Consider the following 24459-nt stretch of genomic DNA (forward strand, 5'->3'; position numbering starts at 1 on the left):
ACACATGCAAGCCATGTCTTGAGGCATGTAAAGGAAGACTGGGGTTTGAGTTTAAGTTCGAACTGAAGCAACTTTCCTGAATTGATGCAAACCCAAATATTTATAGAATTACTTCCATATGTCCTCTCCTTTTGAAGAAAAATGACTCATTCCTTTAGTGACTCAAGCCACATTTTCATAAACTTTTTCCTGAAATAAAGACCAGGGGCACAAGGTTCCTTTTTCTACTCATGGACATTGGGCAGGGCCAGGGGATGAGGCTAATGTTCCTATTACACACAATAACCACATAACCCTGTGATATAAACCATGTACATTTTCAATGTTAAAAATGAGGATAAACAATTCTTATTTGTATACATTACTGAGACTTTCCACTAAGATTTCTGGGCCTTTCATAAAGTGACTTCCCTATTTCCCTGGGGGTGGGGGGGACTTATAAAAATAATGGCTGGGTAAACATCTTTTTTTGTGTGTGAGCTTAAAGGCAAAACTATAATTTTAAACTGGCCTCTCTGCTTCCTCTATTCATGGGTCCTGGAGCCCATACTTGACCTAGCCCACCCTTTCTCCCTGAATTTTAAATTAGTGGACTGAACAGATGTGATGTTCTTTGCTTTAAATGCTAATGAACACATTAAACAACAAACAGTAAAAACCAACAAGGGGAAAGCAGTGAGGAACAGAAGATTCCTGGATGTTCCTGCTATCATAAAGGAGACTGAGAGTCTGTTTCCTGGTAAGCCCAATTATTTGAGGGAAATGATATCATAATTCTGAGAAGTGAATTAAGTCTGGGGCTTTTAACAGGTGTGCGAGTGAAATTTTTAAAAAAATTAAGTATCTGTGTGTAATTTTGCAGAGGGTTTCATGTATGTTTCATCAGATTCTTAACGTCAAATATTTTCTGTCCAGACCAACTCAGGGATTTTGTAGAAGAAATTGATAACCAGGTCAGAATCCTAAAGAGAACAAATTTTCTGTTTCAACAAAGTCTCATCCAGCCCAGTTCTACGCGATTAGTGATTCACTGCATTCTCTCTGACCTAGGTAGGGCCATGAGTCTGGCGTTAATAACCTCCATTAGAGAGGCCCAAGGTCATGTGGTGAAGGCCAGAACTGCAGCCCATACTGGTTCCAGGACAACTCACTCCTCCTGTCCTCATTTAGCTAGACCGAGTGATACAAGATGACACTTTGGGCACTCCAAATCCACCAACCACGTAGGGTGTTGTGAACAAGGACAGATTACTTAAAATCCACATCTTGAACGTCCAGCAGTGATTCTGATATAACCTGGATACCCCAAATTTAACATATACTTTAAAATAAACTAGGAAACTGGAAACACTCCCAAGAGCCAGCCTTACCTAGCTCTTACCCAGTGACAATTACAAGTTTTGGAATGTGCTGTAGACCAGCCTTGGGAGATTGCCTCCCCAGCTTTGGGACAGGCTATCATGGCTAGAGATGTAGCTCAGTGGTAGCAGGTGCAAGACCCTCGGTTCCATCCTCACTACTGTCAAAAAAAAAAAAAAAAAAAAAAAAAAAGAGGACAGGTATCAGTTAAAGTTTCTGAAGGTACTTTGAGCTAAGCTGATAGCAAGTCTAATGCCCAGGTAGCTCTGGTTTTGACCAGTCCTTTGTCCTAATCTCTGAATAACCTCCCTTTTCCCTTCTGCTTCCACTCCTCCAGTCAACACTAGAGTATTAGCTTTGCCACCACAACAAAATACCAGAGACTGGATGACTTGCTAAGAGATTTATTTCTCACAGTTGAGGAGGATGAGTTGATGTACTGGCAAGATCGTTTTCACTTGGATGCCTTTTCTCGAATGCCTGATGGGCAGCTGCCATTTCCAGATGTGCTCACATGATCTTTGTGCACGTGGGCAGGTTGACAGTATTCAGTCCATGACAGATAGCTTCCTTGGAGTCCTGTACCCTCTCCCCTCACAGAAGTGGCATAAACATGCCTGATTGTGAAATTATTGCATATTGTGAAGGGAGTTCAGCTAATAAATGACTTTGCAACTCACTGGATAGAAAGCATCCATCCAGGGGCTGGGGATGTGGCTCAAGCGGTAGTGCGCTTGCCTGGCATGCGTGCGGCCCGGGTTTGATCCTCAGCACCACATACAAACAAAGATGTTGTGTCCACCGAAAACTAAAAAATAAATATTAAAAAAATTCTCTCTCCCCCCCCTCTCTCTTAAAAAAGAAAAAAGAAAAGAAAGCATCCATCCAACACCTTGTAACATGCCTTATAGCATTCTAAATTTCCAGAGGACCAAATTTCAGATTTGTCTCCCTACCCCCAAACTAGCAAAACCATAGGCAAAGTCTAATTCACAAGTTTATTTTGTATGGCTCACTACTTGAAAGACTTTGAATGGGCTGCTCAAATCTAGAAATCTGATTTTACAGGGAAATCCAAACTTTCTGCTTCTCTTAAACGTGACAGCATTTGGCAAACCCAGGAGGACCCTTGTGGTGCCAAGCAGGAGCTGACAGGCATGAGCTCTCCCTCCCCTCACCCATTCACCTTTGCTGCCTGACCTTAGAGGACAAGTTTTCAGCCCTAATCTCCTCATAAAAAAAGGTAAGTTGGCCACTGTTGTTCAATTAACCCTGCTGGAAATCAAGGACTTCTGTATTCTCAGAAGCTTTTTCATATCAACTAACTCCAAACTCTTAACATCTTCTCTATGATGATAAATTGGTTTAATGTTGTGAGTAGTCTTTTAGTTTCTGAAGGGAACTCCTCATTTGACTCAATTGCCAGGCATCTTTCTCATTCTGGAAACTAAGTCATTCTCTGGGTCTTGGCTCTTGAAACTCATCTGCTGGTAAATAGGCAGCATGTTAGCTTTTTTGCTGCTGTGACTAAAAGACCAAAATGATTTTAGAAGGAAAAGTTTATTTAGGGGCTCATGGTTTCAAAGGTCTCAATTCATAGACAGCAGGCTCCAGTCTAACAATTGTTCTGTCTCAGTTTCCAAGGCCCTTCCATAGCCATATTTAGTCCTCATCACAACCCTTTGAGGAATGGGTTAAGAATCACCAACCTTATGTTGCAGATAAGGAAATGAACTCAAAAGAAGTCTTTGTATTCTTGGGTCACACCCTCTCTGGCCAATAAAAGGCTCTCATAAAATATGTATATAGTACCAACTCAACCCTGCCTCCTCTGCAGAGGATCTATTCCTAGAGCCCCAATAGATGCTTGAAACCTTGGTAGTGCCAGATACTACAAATATATACCTATAATAGTTTATAAATTAGGCACAGTAAAAGATCAACAGCTAGCAATAAAATGGAATATAGTAATACATTGTAATAAAAGCTGTGAATGTGGTCTTTCAAATATCTGACTGTACTTTTCATCTTTTCACTTAACATCCAAATCACCAGCATCACATCTCTTGCATTTTGGAGTCCTCATTAAGGAAAATACTTAAGGAAAATAAACTCAAACACAGTGATTCAAATGATGCTTCAGGTCATTTGATTTACCCAGATAGCTACTAAGCTAGTGAGTGGGTAGTATATACAATGTGGATATGTTGGACAAGGGATGAATTCTAAAGGACAGGACGGAGCAGATGGGTGTGACATTTCATCATGAGACACAGAATGGCATGTAATTTAAAACAGATGAACTGTTTCTCTCTGCAAATTTCCATTATTTCTGGACCACAGTTGACCTTGGGTAACTGAAACCACAGATCAGATGGTATAGATGTCATGTATATAAAGATATAGGGAAGATCATGGAGTAGGAGATCAGGAGGGATACGAAAGGGGAGGAAATGCAGAATAAATTTAATGAAATCATGAACATGCATATATGAATATACCACAGGAATTTCACATTTGTGTGTGTGTGTGTGTGTGTGTGGAAAGTACCAACTGAGCACAGATAATGGGTGAGCAAGAAGATGATCAGAGGAACATGTGAAAGGGGAAGAACAGGGACTGAAATGGAGTGAGTCAGATTTCATGCATGTATGATTTTGTCAGGGTGACACTATGTTTAATTATAATGCTCTAATAAGAAAAAGAATGAGAGACCACGGATTCCCAAAACGTCAAAGTAGGCAACTTAAATTCCAGACTAAGTTTATGTGCAATATTTTTTCGCAGTGCTCTTCCCAAAATTCTAATGAAGCTTAGTTATTTGTAGTTACTAATTTTCATCATATAATGAATAATTTAAGGATCATGAGAGGTATCCCCAAATTTCTGAACTGAAAGGTATCCTGAGCTGGTCATCTGTTGAAAACCTTCAGGTTCACAGATGAGGTTCCAGAGTAGTCCTTTTCCTGTTTCCAGCATCCCTACTCTGCACTGTTCTTCAGGTGGACTGCTACTAGTATGACTTGTGACATTTGCCACTTCTGATCACTCTCCCCTTCAACAAACACAACAAACTGACCACAACCCATTGTTTATTTTTAAACCTGGATCACACTCCTGAATCACAATCAGGCCTGGATTTGATGCCCAGTCCGGCACTCAGACACTGTCCAACAGACCTGTCCTAGGGTCTCAGATTGGGTTCCCTCTCTGAATCATTATCTGCCAACCTTTCTAGACACATCCACTCATCCACCTATCCTGGGGTTCTCTATTTACTTCCATGTTACCCTGTTCCTGTTGTTTCACTTTTATATATCATGCTTAAGTTTCAGATAAAGTTTCCACCCCAAAAGATTGAAACTCAGTTTTTCCAGACACATACCACTTGAGATTTCAGCTGTCTTAATAGTAGCTCAGAAAAGATTTTAGTGTCATGTAAAAGTAGTTTCAATTTCTTACTCTGTTATTAGCTGTGTGGTTTTGGAAGCTGTCTTACTTCTCTGAATCCCATGTTGTTTAACAGATGGGAATTATATCAGTACCAAGCCCATAGGTCTGCTCTTAGGATTAATTGAGGTTAGACAATACTTGGCATTACAGCAAATGCTAGCACAGATTAACTCTTATTGGCATTTAAATATCAATATTTGTAGATTAATTTAAACGGACCTGTAAATACTATAAATATTCAAGTTATTTATATTCTGTTAGTATTTAGGGGAAAATATTGCTGTGTTGATTTATTGCCTCCTAAATACCTCCCTATTTAATTGTAATCATCTCTTTTTGTGCATATATTTTTTTATGACAAGGTGTTGTCTAGAAACAAAAATCCAGTTACATATTAAAATACTTACAGGAATATATTACTCCATAATTTTAAATTTGGGAAATGATAAATCTAATGCAAAATTTTAAATTAACAATTTGCAAAAGAAGTTTGCATTCTAGCTGGGTTCCTTTTGTTTTTTCTTTTGCAGTGCTGGGGTCAAACACAGGGCCTCAAGCAAGCTAAGCAAGTGCTCAACCATTCAGCCACACCCCACTGTAGCTGTTCTTACATAGCAACTAGGACAAACTGGGTCACTGCTTTGCAAGGCAACTTGGAGACTAGAGTATTCCTCATTTTTAAAGAAGTATTTGGGGCTAGGCATTTCACTAAGTGTTAGCTTGCCCGGCAAGTGCAAGGCTCTGGGTTCGACCCCTAGCACCAAGAAGAAGAAAACTAAAAGAAAGTCTTGGTATATATTTGTTTATATATTTTTTGTAGATTGTAGTCACATTAGAAGATCTATGTGCTGAGATCTATTATATGAAATATCTACTGTCTCTTTTAATTTTCTCTCCTCTAAGAATATTAGAATTAATGTCATATATACTAAAGTACTAACACCTGGCCCATTCCTGTAAGGAAAATAAGTGAGATGCTGTCTGTTTCTGGAAACTTCAATGTGGCTGAAATATTAATGAGCATCTATATCAATACACTTTCTATTTGAGGAGCTGTGAATTGGACATAAAAGATGTGCTTACTACAGATGTCTTAGAAATAAAATACACCCTTCAAAGGGGAAAACTGAATTGGAGCAAATATATCATTAACAAAGCAGTCAATTCCCTTTATTTTTAAAATTTTATGTACACATATGAATGATCTGTATAATGTACATTCAATATAGAAAGCTTTATATATTTGATAATGTATAGAACATTTCACAATTACACTAATCTCTTACATAACATCTTGACATCCATTTTAAACTTTAAATTTCTTTTTTTTTGCACAAGCTCCTTTTCATTCAATTTGGTAAAGCCAGTTATACATATCGATGTGTACTGTGAGCTCTCAAGAAGTTAATGATTGAGGAGACCAGGGAACAGGTACAGGAACAAAAACCTAATAGTGTTCGATGACGGGAGGAGAATGGCCACGTGACACTTTTCTGGGAATAAGTGACTTAGTCCAATTTCTGAAGACTGGAGCTCAGCCCCACAGTCACACTAATTCAAAAAAACATTATAAAAACTAGGAAGAAAGTGTTGTCTTTTTGATTCACAGTCTTGTAAACAGATAGAAAGGAAAAAAAATGTGCTTACATACATCAAGAAAAAAAATTCTTGTGTACCCACTTAGGTTGATCCAGAGTGTTTTCTCATAATGTGATACAATTATGATCACTGACTTTTTTTTCCCTAAATAAAAATATATTTATAGAAAAAGGAATAACACTGTCATGAAACCAGGAGAAAGGCAGTAAGAGTTTGCTTCAACGTATCAGCTGGAGGAATGTGGACTCCGCACTGGCCTTTCAGTGATTATTGTCTCTTGTAAGTATTTCAAGTCTGATAGCCAAGGTCGCCTGCCTCATGGTCTACAGGAGGTGGCAGGTTAGACATGACTGATGAGGATGTACCTGCGGTAAGGTAGCCAGCAACTCCAGGTCCTGCAAGAGAGAAAGAAAACACTCACTCCAGAGAGCAGAATCATGCAAAAACATTGCCCTTTACATAAAAGTCAGACCTGGTCAAGTGCCCCAACATAAGAGACTGATAATCTATGAGAATCAGCTAAATATACAACTGTACTTCAACAGACTGCAACCTACCATCATTTTCATGGTTTCTTTTACTATGTGACAAAGTTAAAAATCATTTTGAAATTTTTGCTGGACAGTAATACAGATGTGGAAATATGGACACATTTTTCCTTCTCATGTCTGGGAAGTTCAATCTTGCAAAATATCCTGGGCACTGAAAGAGCTATGGCAAATGGAAAATGGGAACAAATAGAGAAAAGAAACTCTACACTCAGCTCATCCAAAAGTCATATGTGACAAAATTCTCAACATAAACACTTCTGTCAACATTCAAGTCAATCTATTTTCATTTGGTGCAAAGAAATACTATTCTAAAAAGTAACACCAAACGAAAAAGGGTTGCTACACCAAAGTCTGAGAAAGAGAAAGGCTCTAGACATTTATCTATCATAGATTAAAACAAGAATGCTCTGGGAAGAGGGACTGATATTTTAGTTTCACATGTCTTCTTTGATTCTGTCTCTATTGCATGAAAATGCTATACCTGCCAGCATTTATCCAGACGTGTCCTCAGAGCATGTTAATGGTGTTAGCCCTCTAGAGTTTATTTTAAACATTGCACAGACATTTAATTACATCTCACAAAATAACAAGTACTTGCAAGAGAAGTATAGCATAATAATGCATACTGAGCAATATTTTTAGCTGAAATTGTAGGAAACAAGGCAATGACTACAGAACATCAAAGGGTTAGGACTAGAGAGGCAATGGGAGCGGCATGCATTTAGCAAAATGTTTCTCTACCTGCTTCAGAGAGCTACACAGAAGTTAGCAAGCTGCCTGGCAGAGCGGATCTAAAGCCCGCTCCTGAGGTGAAGGGGGCTGCTGCCAGTTAGAAGGGAAGGAGAGACACCTGGGGGGAAAAAAGAAATATAAGCAGCAAGGGAAGTGGTGAGGAAGTGCAACAGCAGAGCAGTCTGACGAAGGCTGAGGCATAACAGGACTGATGCAGGACAAAAGGCCACAATTCAAATTCACCTTGTTTCTCACCTCACAAGCATTTGCATTGTGGACGCGAAATGGCTTGTATAGACATTGTGCGAGTGGCTATGTGGCCAGAGATGATCCAGTCTGCGTAAGCTGTAACTCAGCCAACCCCAGTGCCCAGGTACCTGGAGCCTTATAGCACTTACATAAAGTATTTTTTTTTCCAGTGTACCAGAGGGGGTCTGCATCTATCAGCCCCCACCTTCCACTAATCAGGACACCAGGCCTGCCAAAGCCTGCTCAGGAAAAGACCACCAGGTCATTGAGCCTCCCCAACAATGTGGTTCAAAGTTACAGTTCCACACTGTTACAGAACTTGCCAACAAGTTAGCATTCTCTGAACTTAAGACAGAAGCAAAACTATCACACAGGTCTCATTAAAAAACCTCAACCACTCCAAACTGGTGTGGTTTGTGAGAAACTGACCATGGGCTCAACTTAGTTCATATAGATGCAATAGGTTATGCAACTGAACCATGAATGGTACTTACGGAAAGGGGACTAATGCTATGGTTCTCAAACTGTGTGCTGGGGTAAATCACCCTGGATAAATTCTCAGGGGACTGCTGGTATTTTAAATTTGAAACACAGCAACACAGACTATCAGAAATGTGAACAACTCCTTTCCATTTGTCTGGATGTAACTACTTCATAAACAACTCTTAGGTATCTTCTGTGGCCTAGGCATGGATGAAAATATTACTAAGAGCATTATTATTAAGAGCACTGTAAATGGAGAAAATTTGGGAACCTCTAGGCTAAAATCTAAATTGTGAAATATGGGCCTAGAAGGAAAAATATCAAATTCTAGCCCCACCTCTTTAGGAAAGGCAAATCAACTCCTGGGTATTTCTAGAAGCACAGTCTGAGATGCTGTTCTCCCCCAACCCTGCCTCCAGTCTCTCCTAGAGGATGCATCTGACTTTCGGGACTGAAAGGAGCTATCTGGTCATCAAGATGAGATGCAATAGCTGTGTTCTCCAAAGAAAAGAGGGAAGAAAATAGAGGTGTCAAGGTATGTGGAAACACTGTATAAGGATGATGGACTTAAGAGAAATGAAAACAGATGGAAAATTAATAATTCTACATATGAAATTGACTTCCATGGTGAAATATATACATGTGAAATTCTTCATCCCTAATTCCAGCTCTTAAAAGCATCTTCACCTTGGATTCTTTTCCATCCAAGGATTCTGCTTTCACTACTGATATTCTAGGTGAAGTGATTTGAGGATTATCATTGCTGAAATTATTTTTATAGGACTCTGAAGTCACAGGCAACAAGCTGTTCTAGAACCTAACAGATGGCTAAGTACTTGCAGGCACTAGATAATGGTCTATATTGCAGGAAAAACCCCACTGAGACATTGTTAAATAAGCATTTATTATAAGAAAACAATATGTCAGGACAGAGAATCTATGGAAATAGGCAGTTTTATAGTAATTTACCAACACTGAGCAATTCTACCTAGAACTTTTAAATTTTATCTTAAATCCCAAGCATGTGACTGAATGACATTTGCTCAGTGGCCAGAGAAGAAAATCATAAGTGAATCTTTGGTCATTCTCACCTTACTTTGAAGTAGTAATTAACGTTCCTTCATTTTTCCCCCATCTCCTTAACGATACCCACTTGCCAAACATATCCAAAGACATCAGTTATAAGAAAGGTTTGGTAACATGCATTCTCATAGCACCTTAGTTCATTTGAAAATTGATTAGAGAAAGGCAGGTTATAATCTATCTTCCAAAGACTGAAGGTAGGATGGAGTACAATTTAATTAAATAGAATTTCAAATCAATATGACACTAAGTACATTCCACTGAGTTCCACATAATAGGATTTTACAGTATCAGTACTTGCTCCTTTCATTAAACTCATGACACACAATACATCAATGGAAAAGCTAAAACAAAACAAACAAACAAAAAAACCATTTGACAACCTAAAAAAATGAACATGCATCCATCCATCCAACTGGCATTTAACGCACAATCTTTTTTTGGGGGGTACTGGGGTTGAACTCAGGGGTACTAGACCCACTGGACCACTGAGCCACATCCCTAGTCCTTTTTTGTATTTTATTTAGAGACGGGGTCTCACTGAATTGCGCCTCACCATTGCTGAGGCTGGCTTTGAACTCATGATCTTCCTGCCTCAGCCTCCTGAGCAGCTGGGATTAAAGGCGTGTGCCTCAGAATATTAACTCTTGAAATAGAGTTGGTCCTTTCAAATGGAGTAGACTAAAGCTGGTAGAAAAACCTTGTCAAGCAACCAGCATCTCAACAAGAACACCAGAGACTGATGATCAAGAATCAGACATCTCTGAGACCAGTGCAGCTCACAGCTAGTTTAGACTGTCCTGTGTTGACATGACTGAGGTTTTAGCAATAACCTTCAGGATGACACAGTAACACCAGGCCCCTGCCAGTGTGGGATTTATACTATCTCCCCCCTGGCTGGGGTGGTACAGAACTTGTTACCCCTTGAGCCATTCCAAAGATATGAAGAAATTCGTAAATCTCAACTTTTCTTTTTCCCTAACGCTCTTCTAATTCCACAGCTTATTATGGCTGCTTCTCTCATATCACTCAGAGGCCGACCCCAAGGGAAAAGATTTTTACTCCCTGTACTTTTCTCCCTTATGGTCTTAAGAAATTTGGAAAATTTTCCAAATTTCCGAAATTTGGAAAGGGGATAAGAAACAAAATAATTATAGAATTTGAATGAGAGGAAGAACCAAATGAAGTCCAGGTCTCTAAAGATAAATGGTATCTCTTCTTTATTCTAATAACAGACCTCTTGGCTAGAGCTGTCAAGTAAGTCAAGGACTCCTGTAGCTTTTTATTTCAACTTAATGGAATGCTGGGTACAAGGATGAGCAGCACTAGAAGAAACTTCCTGTAAAGAGGCTTCTAATCTACACTACGCTATTCAGGAGCCAACTTCTAAGTTTACTCTACTCTTAGCTAACAAAATGAGGCAGGGTCTCCTAATCACACTATCCTTATACAAAGTAAGGAATGAATGCCACTAAAGTGGGATGTGTGAACTCATGGGAGCAGCCTCAAGGGCAGTTCTCAGTGCCTGTAAAACATATTCCTAGTTAGAAGCTTCAGTTTCACCTCTAATTTGAAAAAGAGAGGTGGGAGAGACCAAGTCCATATCCTATGAATTTCTCCCGACAAAAATCAGGGGCAGGGTTTGGAAAAGTGAGAAAGAAAATCTGTGATGCTCTGTTCTTTAACATACACACAGGGCCAACAGCCCAAGATCACGTTTATAATACTGAGGGTTCTTCTCCAACTAACGTTAGAAGTGACTTTATATTAAAGTGGTCATCATAATGAAGGAAAAACCAGTAATGTCATGACAAATTCTAAAATTGAAAGAGTACTTTTTTTATTTCTCCAAAGCCCCTGTTTTTTAATATTCAAGATTCAGTCTGCATGATTTAATAAACTTCTGTATGCAAACAGGATGATTAAAACAATTACACCAGTGTAGGAAACATTAGGTATAATACTTTTTTTTTCTCAGTTTACCTATGTCATCTCTGGTTAAGGGATGTAGGGTTGCCATCTTTTTATATATTACTAATTCAGGCAGATGGCAAGAACCACCTCACATTCTTTTCTTTTTCTTTCTTTTTTTTTTTTTAAACTGGGAATTGAACCCAGAGGCACTAAGTTATATCCCCAGCCCTTTTAAAAAATTATTTCTTAAGACAGGGTCTTGCTAAATTGCTCAGGTTGGCCTTAAACTTGTAATCTCCCCTGCTTCAGTCTTCCAAGTGGTTGGGATTATAGACTTGGCTAAAATCACCTCATATTCTTAAAGGTAATGTCAAACTGAAAACTTTTAACCAGACACTATTTCATCTTTAGCATATAGCAAGTAAATAGTATGACTTTTTTCTTAAATAGGAGCCAATATGAAAAATATATATTCTAAAATTATTATGGCAATTAGTGTGTAAAATGGACAAATGTCCTGAGCTCCAAACCTGATCTTTTGAACTCGAAGCAAACATTCTTTCATTTATGATATTAACGTGGGAGAACAAATCCTAAATATTCAGCAAAACTATAGACTAATCACTGAAAAATGTAGAAGAAAAATATTTTACATACACGTTACATATATTTGGAGTGTCATTCTATTATTTTGACAGAAATGGCATGATGCTACCATGTTTCTGACACTGACATTCCTGAGTAGATATTTCTCCTTTCTTTTTATAGTTTTGAGATAAACATTTTAATACAGACATGCTCCAAATATAACTTATCCAACTGGATCAAAACTGAGCCAAGTCCATGTTATGAATACACACTCAAAACAACCACCAAGCACACGCCACCCAGGGCTGGAAACACAGCTCTATGGCATGGTCACAGCACCACCAAGAGAGTCCACTTGCCAGATATACACATATACTATTCAAAAAGGAATGTCCCACAAGAGAGGTCAGAGGTGAACACTAAGTCTACTCAGGGCAAAAGGATGGTCCAAGTGGCTTCTGCCAGGTGTCTTAAGATAACCAATTAGGAATGACTTACCTGTGAGGTATCCTGCTGTTTGAGTGTCAGAAATGAACAAATCATGTTTCTGATCTTTGAAGGCACTCCAGACTGAAGAGCGAGACAGGATTTCATTCACCTAGGGAAGTGAAGTAAATACTTTTGACATAAATGAATTAAGAACTACATGTTCAAAGACTGAATTAAAAAAAAAAAGACTGAATTAAAGAGAAAAACCAACTTCTAAAACAATCAAGAAGAAGGGTAATGAGAACCACTCAAAGATGGAGCAAGAACAAGCACTCATGAAACACTTTATACCAGACACCAGCTGGGCATATCTCATTAGCCAGACTCAAAGTGCCTGAATTGGCTCTTTTACAGCTGGAGTCTTCATATTTAAACCTGAAATTTACTGACTTCTATATAATTTGGGCAGGAAGGTTCCTAAAAAAGTATTTTCTTATGATGGTAACAGATGGCAGACAGTATAGTATGGGCTGATGAACTTCTCCTGAGGAAGGGTTTGAGGAGAGCATTCTGCAAACTGGAGCTAAAACTTTAAAGCAGTCTTTTAAATTATGGGTTGTGACCTGTTGGGGGATAATGAAATCCGTTAAAAGGGGAGTAAACAGCATACTTGAGAAAATAGGTGAATACAGAGAAGTATAAGAGTATCATGAATAAATGGGTAGATAGATGTGAATAAAACTGTGTGTGTGTGTCTCTCACTCACACACTCTCTCTCTCTCTCTCTCTCTCTCTCTCTCTATATATATATATATATATATATATATATTCTGGACTAAGATAAAAGATGTTTTTTTGCGACAAATAAAAAATATTTAGGAAATATCTACTTAGAAGTCTTTTCCACATAAGTGGTGGAAATATAAATATTATACCTCTTATGTGGTACGAACAGTGAACACAACAGTGAGAAAGATAGCCTCTGTCTCTGAAGTCAGATGGAAAGCTCACAGTCTAGTAGTGGGTACAGACAGTGCCAGATAGTTTAGCAATATGAATTCAAGTAGTTATGTACATGGTGACCATGTGAGTCCAAGAGAGGACACCAGTACAACCTTGGAAAGAAGCAAAAGAGGAAGCAATTAGCTGTGAAGGTGAGAGAGGAGCTCCTATTTTGGACAGTAACATAACTTCACCTCCGCTCCCATGGAAGTGGACAGTGGGAATCAACAATTCCTAAAACCAAAAGTTAATTTTAACCAATACTAAATGTTGAATATTCTTCGCATTTTTCTTCCGAAAACACACCATTGCTATGCAGAAAAGGAATGCTCCTGAGAGACTGCTGAGTGTATGATTTATGCTTTTTCATTGTTTATGAGGCAGTTATGGAAGCCCATCATTGGTCTTTGGCTCTTTTGCAGTTGCAAACATGAGTGGATGTGAACACAGGTGTGCAGGTTACCCTCAGCCAAGACCCTGGCTTTGAGAATACCTTGTTGTAATCAGCAGATCACACTGCTGCTTGTAGACTCACCTGCTCTCCATACTGCAGGCTTCGAGTCATCGCTTTGAGAGCTTTAACAATCTGGGCCTTGGTGGCAGCGGGGCTGTCCAAATTTTCAAGTCCTACGCCTTCGAGTAATTTTAAGAGGTATGGGACCAAATCTGCTTTCAGGGCCTAGAAGGCATATGAAATATCTATAACCATACTGGAAAACATAAATCAGCAACCTGTTTTCACAGTGTTTTAATACCAGATACAATTTCTTGTTTTAGTAGCTAATAACATTCTTATTTAATAAGATTTTATTCTATTGTCAACTGTTCTAAATGCTATACATCAATTATTTAATCTTCCTAACATCTAATGAATTAGGTGCTATTATTATTAAAAATGGAAAAAATCAATGCACAGAAGGTAAAAAAGCATGTTCATAATCAAAGAACTGGGCAGTAATGAAATCTGCATTTGGACCCAAGAAGCAAAGAACTTGAGCTTTGAGCCACTAGGGAGCCTGCTTAATGATACTACACTAATGGGTAACAATCTCTGAAATGCCTTAATATTTTCCCATATTATCTTAAAACATCAATCTTTGCAATCACCAGTTCCTATCAGTCTAATAAAAGCTAAATAATAATGTGGTATCAGAAGCTGGGGTTGTACCTCAGTGGTAGAGCACTTGACTAGCATGCATGAGACACTGGGTTCGATCCTCAGCACCACATGAAAACAAATAAAGGTATTGTGTTCATTTATAACTAAAAATATTTTTAAAATTAAAAAAATAATAATCTGGTATCAATCTTCATTAAAAATCAAAAGAGGTGGAAATAACTGACATTTAGTGAGTGCACCTCTTTTTTTCATAACTTGTGAGGCAGTCATAAATTTATAACTTTATTTCAGATGAGAAATCAGAGTGTAAGGTTAAAAATCATACCTAAGGTCACAGAGCCATCAAGTGGTAATACTAGCTCATGTTTTTCCTCATCTGTAAACTCCTGAGCCAACACTAAGTTTGAACTTCACAGCATTCACTATCTCCTTCAGATCTACCCAGTATCTTTACCAGCCTAAAGGGTGGGCCTGAATTGAGGTTGTGGGGTGGGGATAGATACAGCAAGAAAGGGGACTAGGAGAATAGGAGGTCATTGTCTTCAGACTAAGAATGCCAGATGTCACTTTGTCATGGGAACCCACCAAAGATTTTTAAAGATGAATAGTGAAAGCTGGGAGTGGTGGCTGATTCCAGCAGCTTGGGAGGTTGAGGCAGGAGGATCACGAATTCAAAGCCTGCCTCAGCCACTCAGTAAGGACCTAAGCAACTTAATGAGACCCTGTTGCTAAATAAAAATATTATTAAAAGGGCTGGGGATGTAGCTCAGTGGTTTAAGCACCCCCTGGTACCAGAAAAAAAAAAGGGGGGGGGTGCGGAATAAAAAGATGAAAGAGTAGCTTCTTTTCAGCAGGAACCACCATCTTCCGGTAATTCTCCAAAATGATGAACACAAAGGGAAAGAGGAGAGGAACCCGATATATGTTCTCTAGGCCTTTTAGAAAACATGGAGTTGTTCCTTTGGCCACATATATGCGAATCTACAAGAAGGGTGATATTGTAGACATCAAGGGAATGGGTACTGTTCAAAAAGTAATGTCTCACAAATGTTATCATGGCAACACCTGGGAGAGTCTACAATGTTACCCAGCATGCTGTTGGCATTGCTGTGAATAAGCAAGGGCAAGATTCTTGCCAAGAGAATTAATGTGCGTATTGAGCATATTAAGCACTCTAAGAACCGAGACAGCTTCCTGAATCATGTGAAGGAAAAAGATCTGAAAAAGAAGGAAGCCAAAGAGAAAAGTACCTGGGTTCAGCTGAAGCGCCAGCCTGCCCCACACAGAGAAGCACATTTTGTGAGAACAAATGGAAAGGAGCCTGAACTGCTGGAACCTATCCCCTATGAATTCATGGCATAATAAATGTAAAATAAATAAATAAATAAAGGCCCACAGACTATTAAAAAAAAGTGAGTTATATTTTATTACTTTTTAATTTTTGTTATATGTATTTATGGGATACAAAGTGATGTTATGATATATGTATACAATTTGGATTGTGTAATCAGCATATCTGTTGCTTCAAAAATTTATTTCTTATGGTGAGAACAATTTACTCTTAGCAATTTTGAAAAATACATTAAACTACAGTCACAATGCTGTGCAATAGATCTTTAAGTTATTACTCCTAACTGAAACTTTATCCCTTAACATATCCCCATTCTTCCCACCCCCCAGCTTCTGGTAACTACCATTCTGTGCTCTCCTTCCATGAATTTGATTGTTTTAGATTCCATTCATTGGTGAAATTATGCAGTACGTGTTCTTAAGAGCTATACTTTAAAAAAAAAAAAAAAAAAAAAAGCTATACTTTTGTGATTTTAAAAAATCACTTTTGCAATGGTTATTGAAATTTATGATATGCTTTTTCTGTCTTTAGTGCCTATCTACTCAACACTGATAACCTACCAAGTCCTATTTCACTAGGTAAAAAGTCCTTTTGAAAAGGACAATAAAAGTCTTGGCATGATTCTACAATATGACTTAAGAAACAAAGGAATGAATAAATCTTTCCAAAGAGGATAAAGCAATGTTTTTTTCTTTTTTATTTGTTCTTTTAAAATATACATGACAATAAGACTATATTCTGATACACACATGTTCTAATGAGGATCCCACTGTGATATGGAGTTCCACTGTGGTGTATTCATATATGAACATAAGAAAGTTATGTCTGTTTCATTCCACTGTCTTTATATTCCTGTTCCGTCTCCCTCCCTTCATTCCCCTTTTGTCTAGTCCACTGAACTTCTATCCTACTCCCCACTTAGCTTCCACGTAAAGAGAGAACATTTGACCAGATAAGGCAAATTTTGTGAAGAAAACTAAGGATAAATGCACAATAAGTGGCCAAAATTTTGAAGTTGGTAAGACTTCTAGCACCTAGCACCACTTTTTTTTTTTTTTTTTAAATAGTCCACGGGCCTTTATTATTTATTTATTTATTTTACATTTATTATGCCATGAATTCATAGCACAAAATTTTATGTATATGTTTATATACATAACTGAATATAAAATATACACTTGTGCACGCACAAATTCATAAGTTACCTCCATCAAACCTTAGCCAGGGAATATTTGTCTACTACATTTGTTTTCCTAAAATAGTGTTGAATCTAGAAAGTCACTTACTTGTGCTACCAATTCACCCTGCTCCTTCTGAAACATTCGATTAATTGCTTCACAGGCTAGACCAACAGTATCTGCTCGCTTTTTCATTCCATTCATCAGTGGGCCAATGGTTTCTAAGGATGCCATGGCTCGAACACACAGCTAAGTCCCCAAAAGAGAAGGTTACTTGTAGTAAAGAAACATTTTTATAAAGCATAGTGGATACCAAGGTAACAAAATAATTTTTAAAACAACTACTTTCAAGTTTAATAATAAACTGAGTCAAATTCCATCTCCTGTTAATTATACCATTTAACTGGCTTGGCTTAGGAATTAATAAAATACCATGCAGTTCCTGTTAGAAAGAGGGTATACACTTTAGTGTACATTCGTCTAGAAGAGGAATCACATAAAATTCTAGAGCTATAATCTAAAGAATAAATTCATGAATACCTCATTTTCGGACAGGGCATGGATAACCCGAATGGCACTCTTAGGAATGGCATTGTTCCTGTGATTCATTGCCTGGATAACTTTGGGAAGGTGGCCCAGTGGTGGGACTTGATCTGCCAGCTGAGGTTGTGCACTGAAGAGACACACTGTTGCCATTGTCAAAGTTTCCAGAGTTTCTCCCTGGAAAGTGTAAAAGAAACAGCCAATCAAAATAATTAAAATACTGAAAAAGTCCTCAATATACCTGGCAATATATTTGGTGTTCAAAACTAGGGATTCAAAAGTTCTAAGTGCTAACACCTGAAAATTGCTTCATAAAACATTGGAGAAAACAAACTTTCCATTTTCTTTGACAAAAGCATGCATACAAAGGACTTAAGAATTATTATCTAAATAGCCTTTCAGCAGGCCTGATGTAGCTCATTTCTATTGCAGGTGTAATAGATCATCTCCCAAAAGATGATACTAGAAATTTCTAGATGATGTTACAGACCTGTCAATGTTAGACAACATCAATAATCAATGAGAATGTAGACTAGTAAAAACACTATGCTCAGTTCTATTAAAAATCTTATTACAGGTTGAAGATCCCTTTATTTGAAATGCTTCAGACCAGAAGTATTTCTGATTTTGGAGGTTTTTTTTTTTTTTTTGCATTTTAGAATATTTATATAGAGTTTATCAGCTGAACGTCCCTAGTCAAAAAATCCAAAATGTTTAATGCTCTGAAATTCAAAACTTTTAGCACTGCTGTGGTACTCAAAAAGTTTCTGATTTTGGATCATTTCAAATTTTGCATTTTCAGATGAAGAATGCTCAACCTACATTTAACATTACCTGAGGGCTATAATGAACTTTGTACTATAGATAATAGATCATACATATATATATATATATATATATATATTTATATATCCATAACAAAACACTTTTTAAATGAACACAAAAATTGGGATGTGCCCAAAAAGAAAGGTGACATATGATGAAATTTCTATGTGCTTTTCCTTGCTAAGATTCACTTTTTGAGAATTCTCTTGTGTTCCCCTGCTTTTTTTGGTGCTGGGGATTGAACCCAGGGCCTCTAAGCAAACCCCCCATCTGTGAGGATTTTATTTTATAAGAAAACTAAGTATGTATTAAAATTTATTAGTAAAGGGAAATATGACTATGGAAAGTGACACTAATAAATATTTGGCATACTAATTCTATTTTTTAAACTAAGGATAAACTAAGGATAGTAACTAACAACTTCTAAGCAGTTGAAATGTGGCAGATATGTTAGGCATTCCACACACATTAACTTATTAAAACCTCAGTCAAAGGCAGATGCAGTCTTCATTCTATGAGGCAGCTGAGGCTGAATCACGAGGCCAGCTAGTTACTGATGAAGCTGGGCTTGGATGATCCAGGACCACCTAATACAGCTCAGACTCTTTTTTTTTTTTTTTTGGTAACAGGGATTGAACTCAGGTACAATTGACCACTGAGCCACATGTCCAGCTCTATTTTGTATTTAATTTATTTAGGGTCTTACTGAGTTGCTTAGCACCTTGCTTTTTTGCTGAGGCTGGCTTTGAACTCGCAATTCTTCTGTCTCAGCCTCCCAAGTCCCTGGGATTATAGGCATATACCACTGTGTCCGGCCAGTTTAGGCTGTGTGTTTAGTTCAACAACCACCATCTATTTCTAGATTTCAACATAAATGTTCAGATAACAAAATGTTAGACACTATCAGGGTTTCTGACCTGTCAAACCAAGATCAAAGCTACCTTCTGCTTTCCAGAAAGTCTGGTTTTGAACACAGGTACAGGGTTCATCCATGTGGTTACTTAGTATTCTGTCAATTTCTGTGACTAGGGTCATCCCTGCCATATACACAAAGTGCAGTAAAGAACATGAATACACTTTCAGAGAAACACCAGACATTTAGGTTTTTGATTAGTTATATAATCACTGGAAATGGTGTGGCAAAAATATTCTTTTAGAGTTTTTATAATTGTTAGAAATAGCAATTCAATACAGACATCTCTAACTTTTATCTATAAATAACCATAGTATTAGAGCTTCACTATCAAAAATCACACACACACACACACAAAATCAATGGACATATCTATATTTACATGTGGTTACTATGTTGAAAGAGGTAGCCCACTATTAATGCATGGTCAGTGAAGACAAGGTTGTATGAGAAAAAAATTAACATGTTTAGCAAATTCTGATATATTTTCCTGATGACTGAAGCTTACATGAGGACTGTTCTTCTCCAGGAGCTCAGTTAATTTTTCTAACAGTGCAATCAGAAATTCTCTAGGCTTTCTGAGAACCCATGCTGGTTGTGCAATAAAAATTCTCAAGAAAACTCCTCCAACAGCAAGTTCACCCTCTGCTTCTCCAAACACCACAGCAAAATCTTCAGGCAACTTTAAACAGAAAAAGAATTTCAGTCAGGTCACTTAATCATTTAGTTATACATGAAGCAGGAAATGCAAGTCCAATTAAAGAATTCTATATACAATGAACTAGTTGATAAATAGGCATTAATATAATCAAATTATAACAATTTTAAGTTTTATTTTCTCTTAAAAGCATAGGATGCTTTTATTAGCTACTTCAAAAGAAAGTATTCCTACTTTTATGTTTGAAGACTTATTTTTTTCCAGGGGTGTACCTCAGGGTCTTATGACAGAGCTACAGGTTGACTTTAAACTAACTCAGGAGTAATTCAAAATAACAACAACAAAAAACCCCTATAAGATAAAAGTATGTTACCTTCCAGTTAACATCAGGGTTGTCCCGCTGATTTTTAAAGTGCCTTGAGGAAAAAAAAAAAAAGGGAGGAAAGGAATACCAAACTTTAGTCACAATATAACACTTACATTGACCTTTGGAGCGAGTCTTAGGAGAGAGGCAGAGTGGTAAACGATTGCCCTTCCTGGGGATTTTATTTGAAGGCTTCAAGTTATTATCTTTGTCTTTACTTACTCTAGCATCATCTCTCTCACTGTTGTAGATACTTTATCTCTGGAACTGTCATTCCAAATCAATTCAGGATTTTCGTGAGTTCCTTCAAAAATGTGTACAGCAGCTTCAGGATTGTCTCTCATAGCATCCATGAAAACGCTAGGCAGAAATTTCATTAATGTAATTCGAACCTATGGGAGGAGGTTTGAGAAAGAAATCAAGAACTGTTGGAAACATCTCAATAGTCAGCTTGCTTTTTACAATTTTCTGAGAATATCAGCAATTTTTTCTATGACTGATATAAGAAATAACTATTATCTAAAAATTCTGGAGTGGGAGAAAAACCTTAGTTTATGCAAAGGTAACTTTAACAAGACTATGACTTGGCTCTACTTACCTATCAAAGCTTTGAGAATGCACTTAGCTCATTTGTCCAACTCTTCCTCACACCCTTTGCCCTTAGAAACTATACTTTTTCTCATGCTAACGCTACTGTTTTATGTTATAATGAGCCTTCTTCCAAAAAGAATTCTAAAAAGTAGCTTAAAAAAAAATCCATCCAACAAATGCTATGCACAGATTGAAAATTAATGAGGCATAAAGGACAAAGGGAAAAGACTATCTTCCTTCACCATCACATGGTTCTCACTCCATGTCACACTACTCTCAGTGCTCATCTTAGGGAAACCTTTCTGACCTGGTCTGCTTTGCTCATTACTTATTTTCTACGCTCCTGGTATTTGGCAAATGCTTACTTATTTGAAAGAATGAAGACCAATATGAAGTTAGCATGCAAAAGAAACACCAGAAGCTATGAGTAACTGGTAGTGATATCTACCACAAATTTAGCTCTGAACTTCTAGCTCCCAAGGAATGGAAGTAAACTATGTTGGTTACGTGATAGAGGGCATACACAAAATAAAATCAAGCCAGCTGCTCCACAGACACCTAAGTATTCTGGAGGAGGAGAAGAAATTTCTCGAGGCTCCCACAAGAGGGCATTTGTTTTATATCAAATAATATAATCAGGATGAAATCAGCCAGTTTAACAGGCTTATTTCATATATATATATTTTCTCTTTTTAAAATTTTTTTATTTTTTTAAATTTTTATTGTTGGTTGTTCAAAACATTACTAGTTCTTGACATTTCGTATTTCACACATTTGATTCAAGTGGGTTATGAACTCCCATTTTTATCCCGTATACAGATTGCAGAATCACATCAGTTACACATCCACTGTTTTACATATTGCCATACTAGTGTCTGTTGTGTTCTGCTGCCTTTCCTATCCTCTACTATCCCCCATCCCCTCCCCTCCCCTCCCCTCTTCTCTCTCTACCCCATCTACTGTAATTCATTTCTCCCCCTTGTTTTTTTTTTTTTTCCTTTCCCTTCACTTCCTCTTGTATGTAATTTTGTATAACCCTGAGGGTCTCCTTCCATTTACCTTGCAATTACCCTTCTCTCTCCCTTTCCCTCCCACCTCTAGTCCCTGTTTAATGTTAATCTTCTTCTCATGCTCTTCCTCCCTATTCTGTTCTTAGTTGCTCTCCTTATATCCAAGAAGACATTTGGCATTTGTTTTTTAGGGATTGGCTAGCTTCACTTAGCATAATCTGCTCTAATGCCATCCATTTCCCTGCAAATTCCATGATTTTGTCATTTTTTAATGCAGAGTAATACTCCATTGTGTATAAATGCCACATTTTTTTTTATCCATTCATCTATTGAAGGGCATCTAGGTTGGTTCCACAGTCTTGCTATTGTGAATTGCGCTGCTATGAATATCGATGTAGCAGTGTCCCTGTAGTATGCTCTTTTTAGGTCTTTAGGGAATAGACCGAGAAGGGGAATAGCTGGGTCAAATGGTGGTTCCATTTCCAGCTTTCCAAGAAATCTCCATACTGCTTTCCAAATTGGCCGCACCAATTTGCAGTCCCACCAGCAATGTACAAGTGTTACTCTTTTCCCCACATCCTTGCCAGCACTTGTTGTTGTTTGACTTCATAATGGCTGCCAATCTTACTGGAGTGAGATGGTATCTTAGGGTGGTTTTTATTTGCATTTCTCTAACTGCTAGAGATGGTGAGCATTTTTTCATGTACTTGTTGATTGACTGTATGTCCTCCTCTGAGAAGTATCTGTTCAGGTCCTTGGCCCATTTGTTGATTGGGTTGTTTGTTTTCTTATTGTTTAATTTTTTTGAGTTCTTTGTATACTCTGGATATTAGGGCTCTATCTGAAGTGTGAGGAGTAAAAATTTGTTCCCAGGATGTAGCCCCTATTTACCTCTCTTATTGTTTCTCTTGCTGAGAAAAAACTTTTTAGTTTGAGTAAGTCCCATTTGTTGATTCTAGTTATTAACTCTTGTGCTATGGGTGTCCTGTTGAGGAATTTGGAGCCCGACCCCACCAACTGTAGATCGTAGCCAACTTTTTCTTCTATCAGACGGTGCGTCTCTGATTTGATATCAAGCTCCTTGATCCATTTTGAGTTAACTTTTGTGCATGGCGAGAGAAAGGGATTCAGTTTCATTTTGTTGCATATGGATTTCCAGTTTTCCCAGCACCATTTGTTGAAGATGCTATCCTTCCTCCATTGCATGCTTTTAGTCCCTTTATCAAATATAAGATAGTTGTAATTTTGTGGATTGGTCTGTGTCCTCTATTCTGTACCATTGGTCCACCCACCTGTTTTGGTACCAGTACCATGTTGTTTTTGTTACTATAGCTCTGTAGTATAGTTTGAAGTCTGGTATTGCTATACTGCCTGATTCACACTTCCTGCTTAGAATTATATATTTTCTCTTAAGTATGCTGAGACCATCATGCCAAAATACAATTCAGCTCTACAGAGAACAAAAGCAGGTGATTATGTCACTCTTCATCAAGAGTCTCCTGAGTAAGAACCCTGCCTGAACTGCAGTAAGTAACACATTCTCACAAAGCTCTGAGAAATATATATCAAAGAAGCACTAAGAGTTGAAGCAGGATTTAAAGGCCATTTATTTTAAATTTTTCACTATGAAGTTAAAAGAAATTTAGGTTTGGAGAGAAGACATCCAGAGTCATTAAGTCAAGTTAGCAGCTTCAGGATTGTGATAAACAAAACAAGTTCTGCTCACAATGCCACGCTGCCATCTTGCTATTCCAGGTCAATCACTTCATCTCTTACACAATCACTTCTTGTTTCTAAACTTTTAAACAAAACTGTCTTCTGGAAAGACACCTGGATATCTAATTAGAAACCCAACTGTTAGGCAACATTGACAACCCAAACAGAACACTGTTTTCATCAAAATTTAAAACTTTGCTGCTTCAAGGGACATGATCAAGAAAATGAAAAAAATTATCAACAGAATGAAAAAAAAATGTACAAATAATAGAAATTAGTATCAAAAAACACAAAGAACAATTACAACTCAACAATTAAAACAATCCAATTTAAAAACTAGTCAAGGATATGAAGAGACATTTCTCTAAGAAAGTTGAAACACATTGAATGTTTCATTATTCTACCCCTCCCCACTTCTTGAGATCGGGTCTTATTATGTTGCCCAGATTTGACTTTGAATTCCTGGGTTTCTCCTGTCATCCTCCTGCCTCAGCCTCCCGAGTAGCTTAGGACAGTAAACTAAAATAATCCAATTTAAAAACTAGTCAAGGACATGAAGAGACATTTCTCTAAGAAAGTTGTGTTAACTGCTGATAAATACATGAAAAGATACTCAGCATCATTAACCAGGGAAATGTAAATCAAAACCATAAGATAGTGCTTTCACACCTACTAGGATGGCAATAATAATAATAATAATAATAAAAAAAAACATATAACATGTGTTAGGGAAGATAAAGAGATGTTA

At 37.5% G+C, this 24459-nt stretch overlaps 1 protein-coding gene and 1 pseudogene across 1 annotated transcript in view; one reads left to right on the top strand and one right to left on the bottom strand.

The window, feature by feature from the left end:
• Window positions 1-5955: 5955 nt before the first annotated feature.
• Dnajc13 (DnaJ heat shock protein family (Hsp40) member C13) overlaps window positions 5956-24459 on the bottom strand; it is a 125139-nt gene continuing 106635 nt past the window's right edge. Inside the window, exons 49-56 of the mRNA XM_046431327.2 lie at window positions 20617-20786; window positions 20404-20446; window positions 19881-20054; window positions 17632-17811; window positions 17200-17340; window positions 13978-14121; window positions 12510-12609; window positions 5956-6806 (exon numbers count right to left, since the gene is read on the bottom strand). Of these exons, the coding sequence (XP_046287283.1) occupies window positions 6700-6806; window positions 12510-12609; window positions 13978-14121; window positions 17200-17340; window positions 17632-17811; window positions 19881-20054; window positions 20404-20446; window positions 20617-20786 (1059 nt within the window). The 3' untranslated portion in view covers window positions 5956-6699. The remainder of the gene's footprint in view (window positions 6807-12509; window positions 12610-13977; window positions 14122-17199; window positions 17341-17631; window positions 17812-19880; window positions 20055-20403; window positions 20447-20616; window positions 20787-24459) is intronic.
• Window positions 15361-15929, top strand: LOC124084280 (large ribosomal subunit protein eL21-like; annotated as a pseudogene).

The sequence above is a fragment of the Marmota monax genome, unplaced genomic scaffold (assembly GCF_021218885.2).
Source record: "Marmota monax isolate L192 unplaced genomic scaffold, Marmota_monax_Labrador192_F-V1.1 WCK01_AAM20220418_F8-fsc00022, whole genome shotgun sequence".
NCBI lineage: Eukaryota > Metazoa > Chordata > Mammalia > Rodentia > Sciuridae > Marmota > Marmota monax.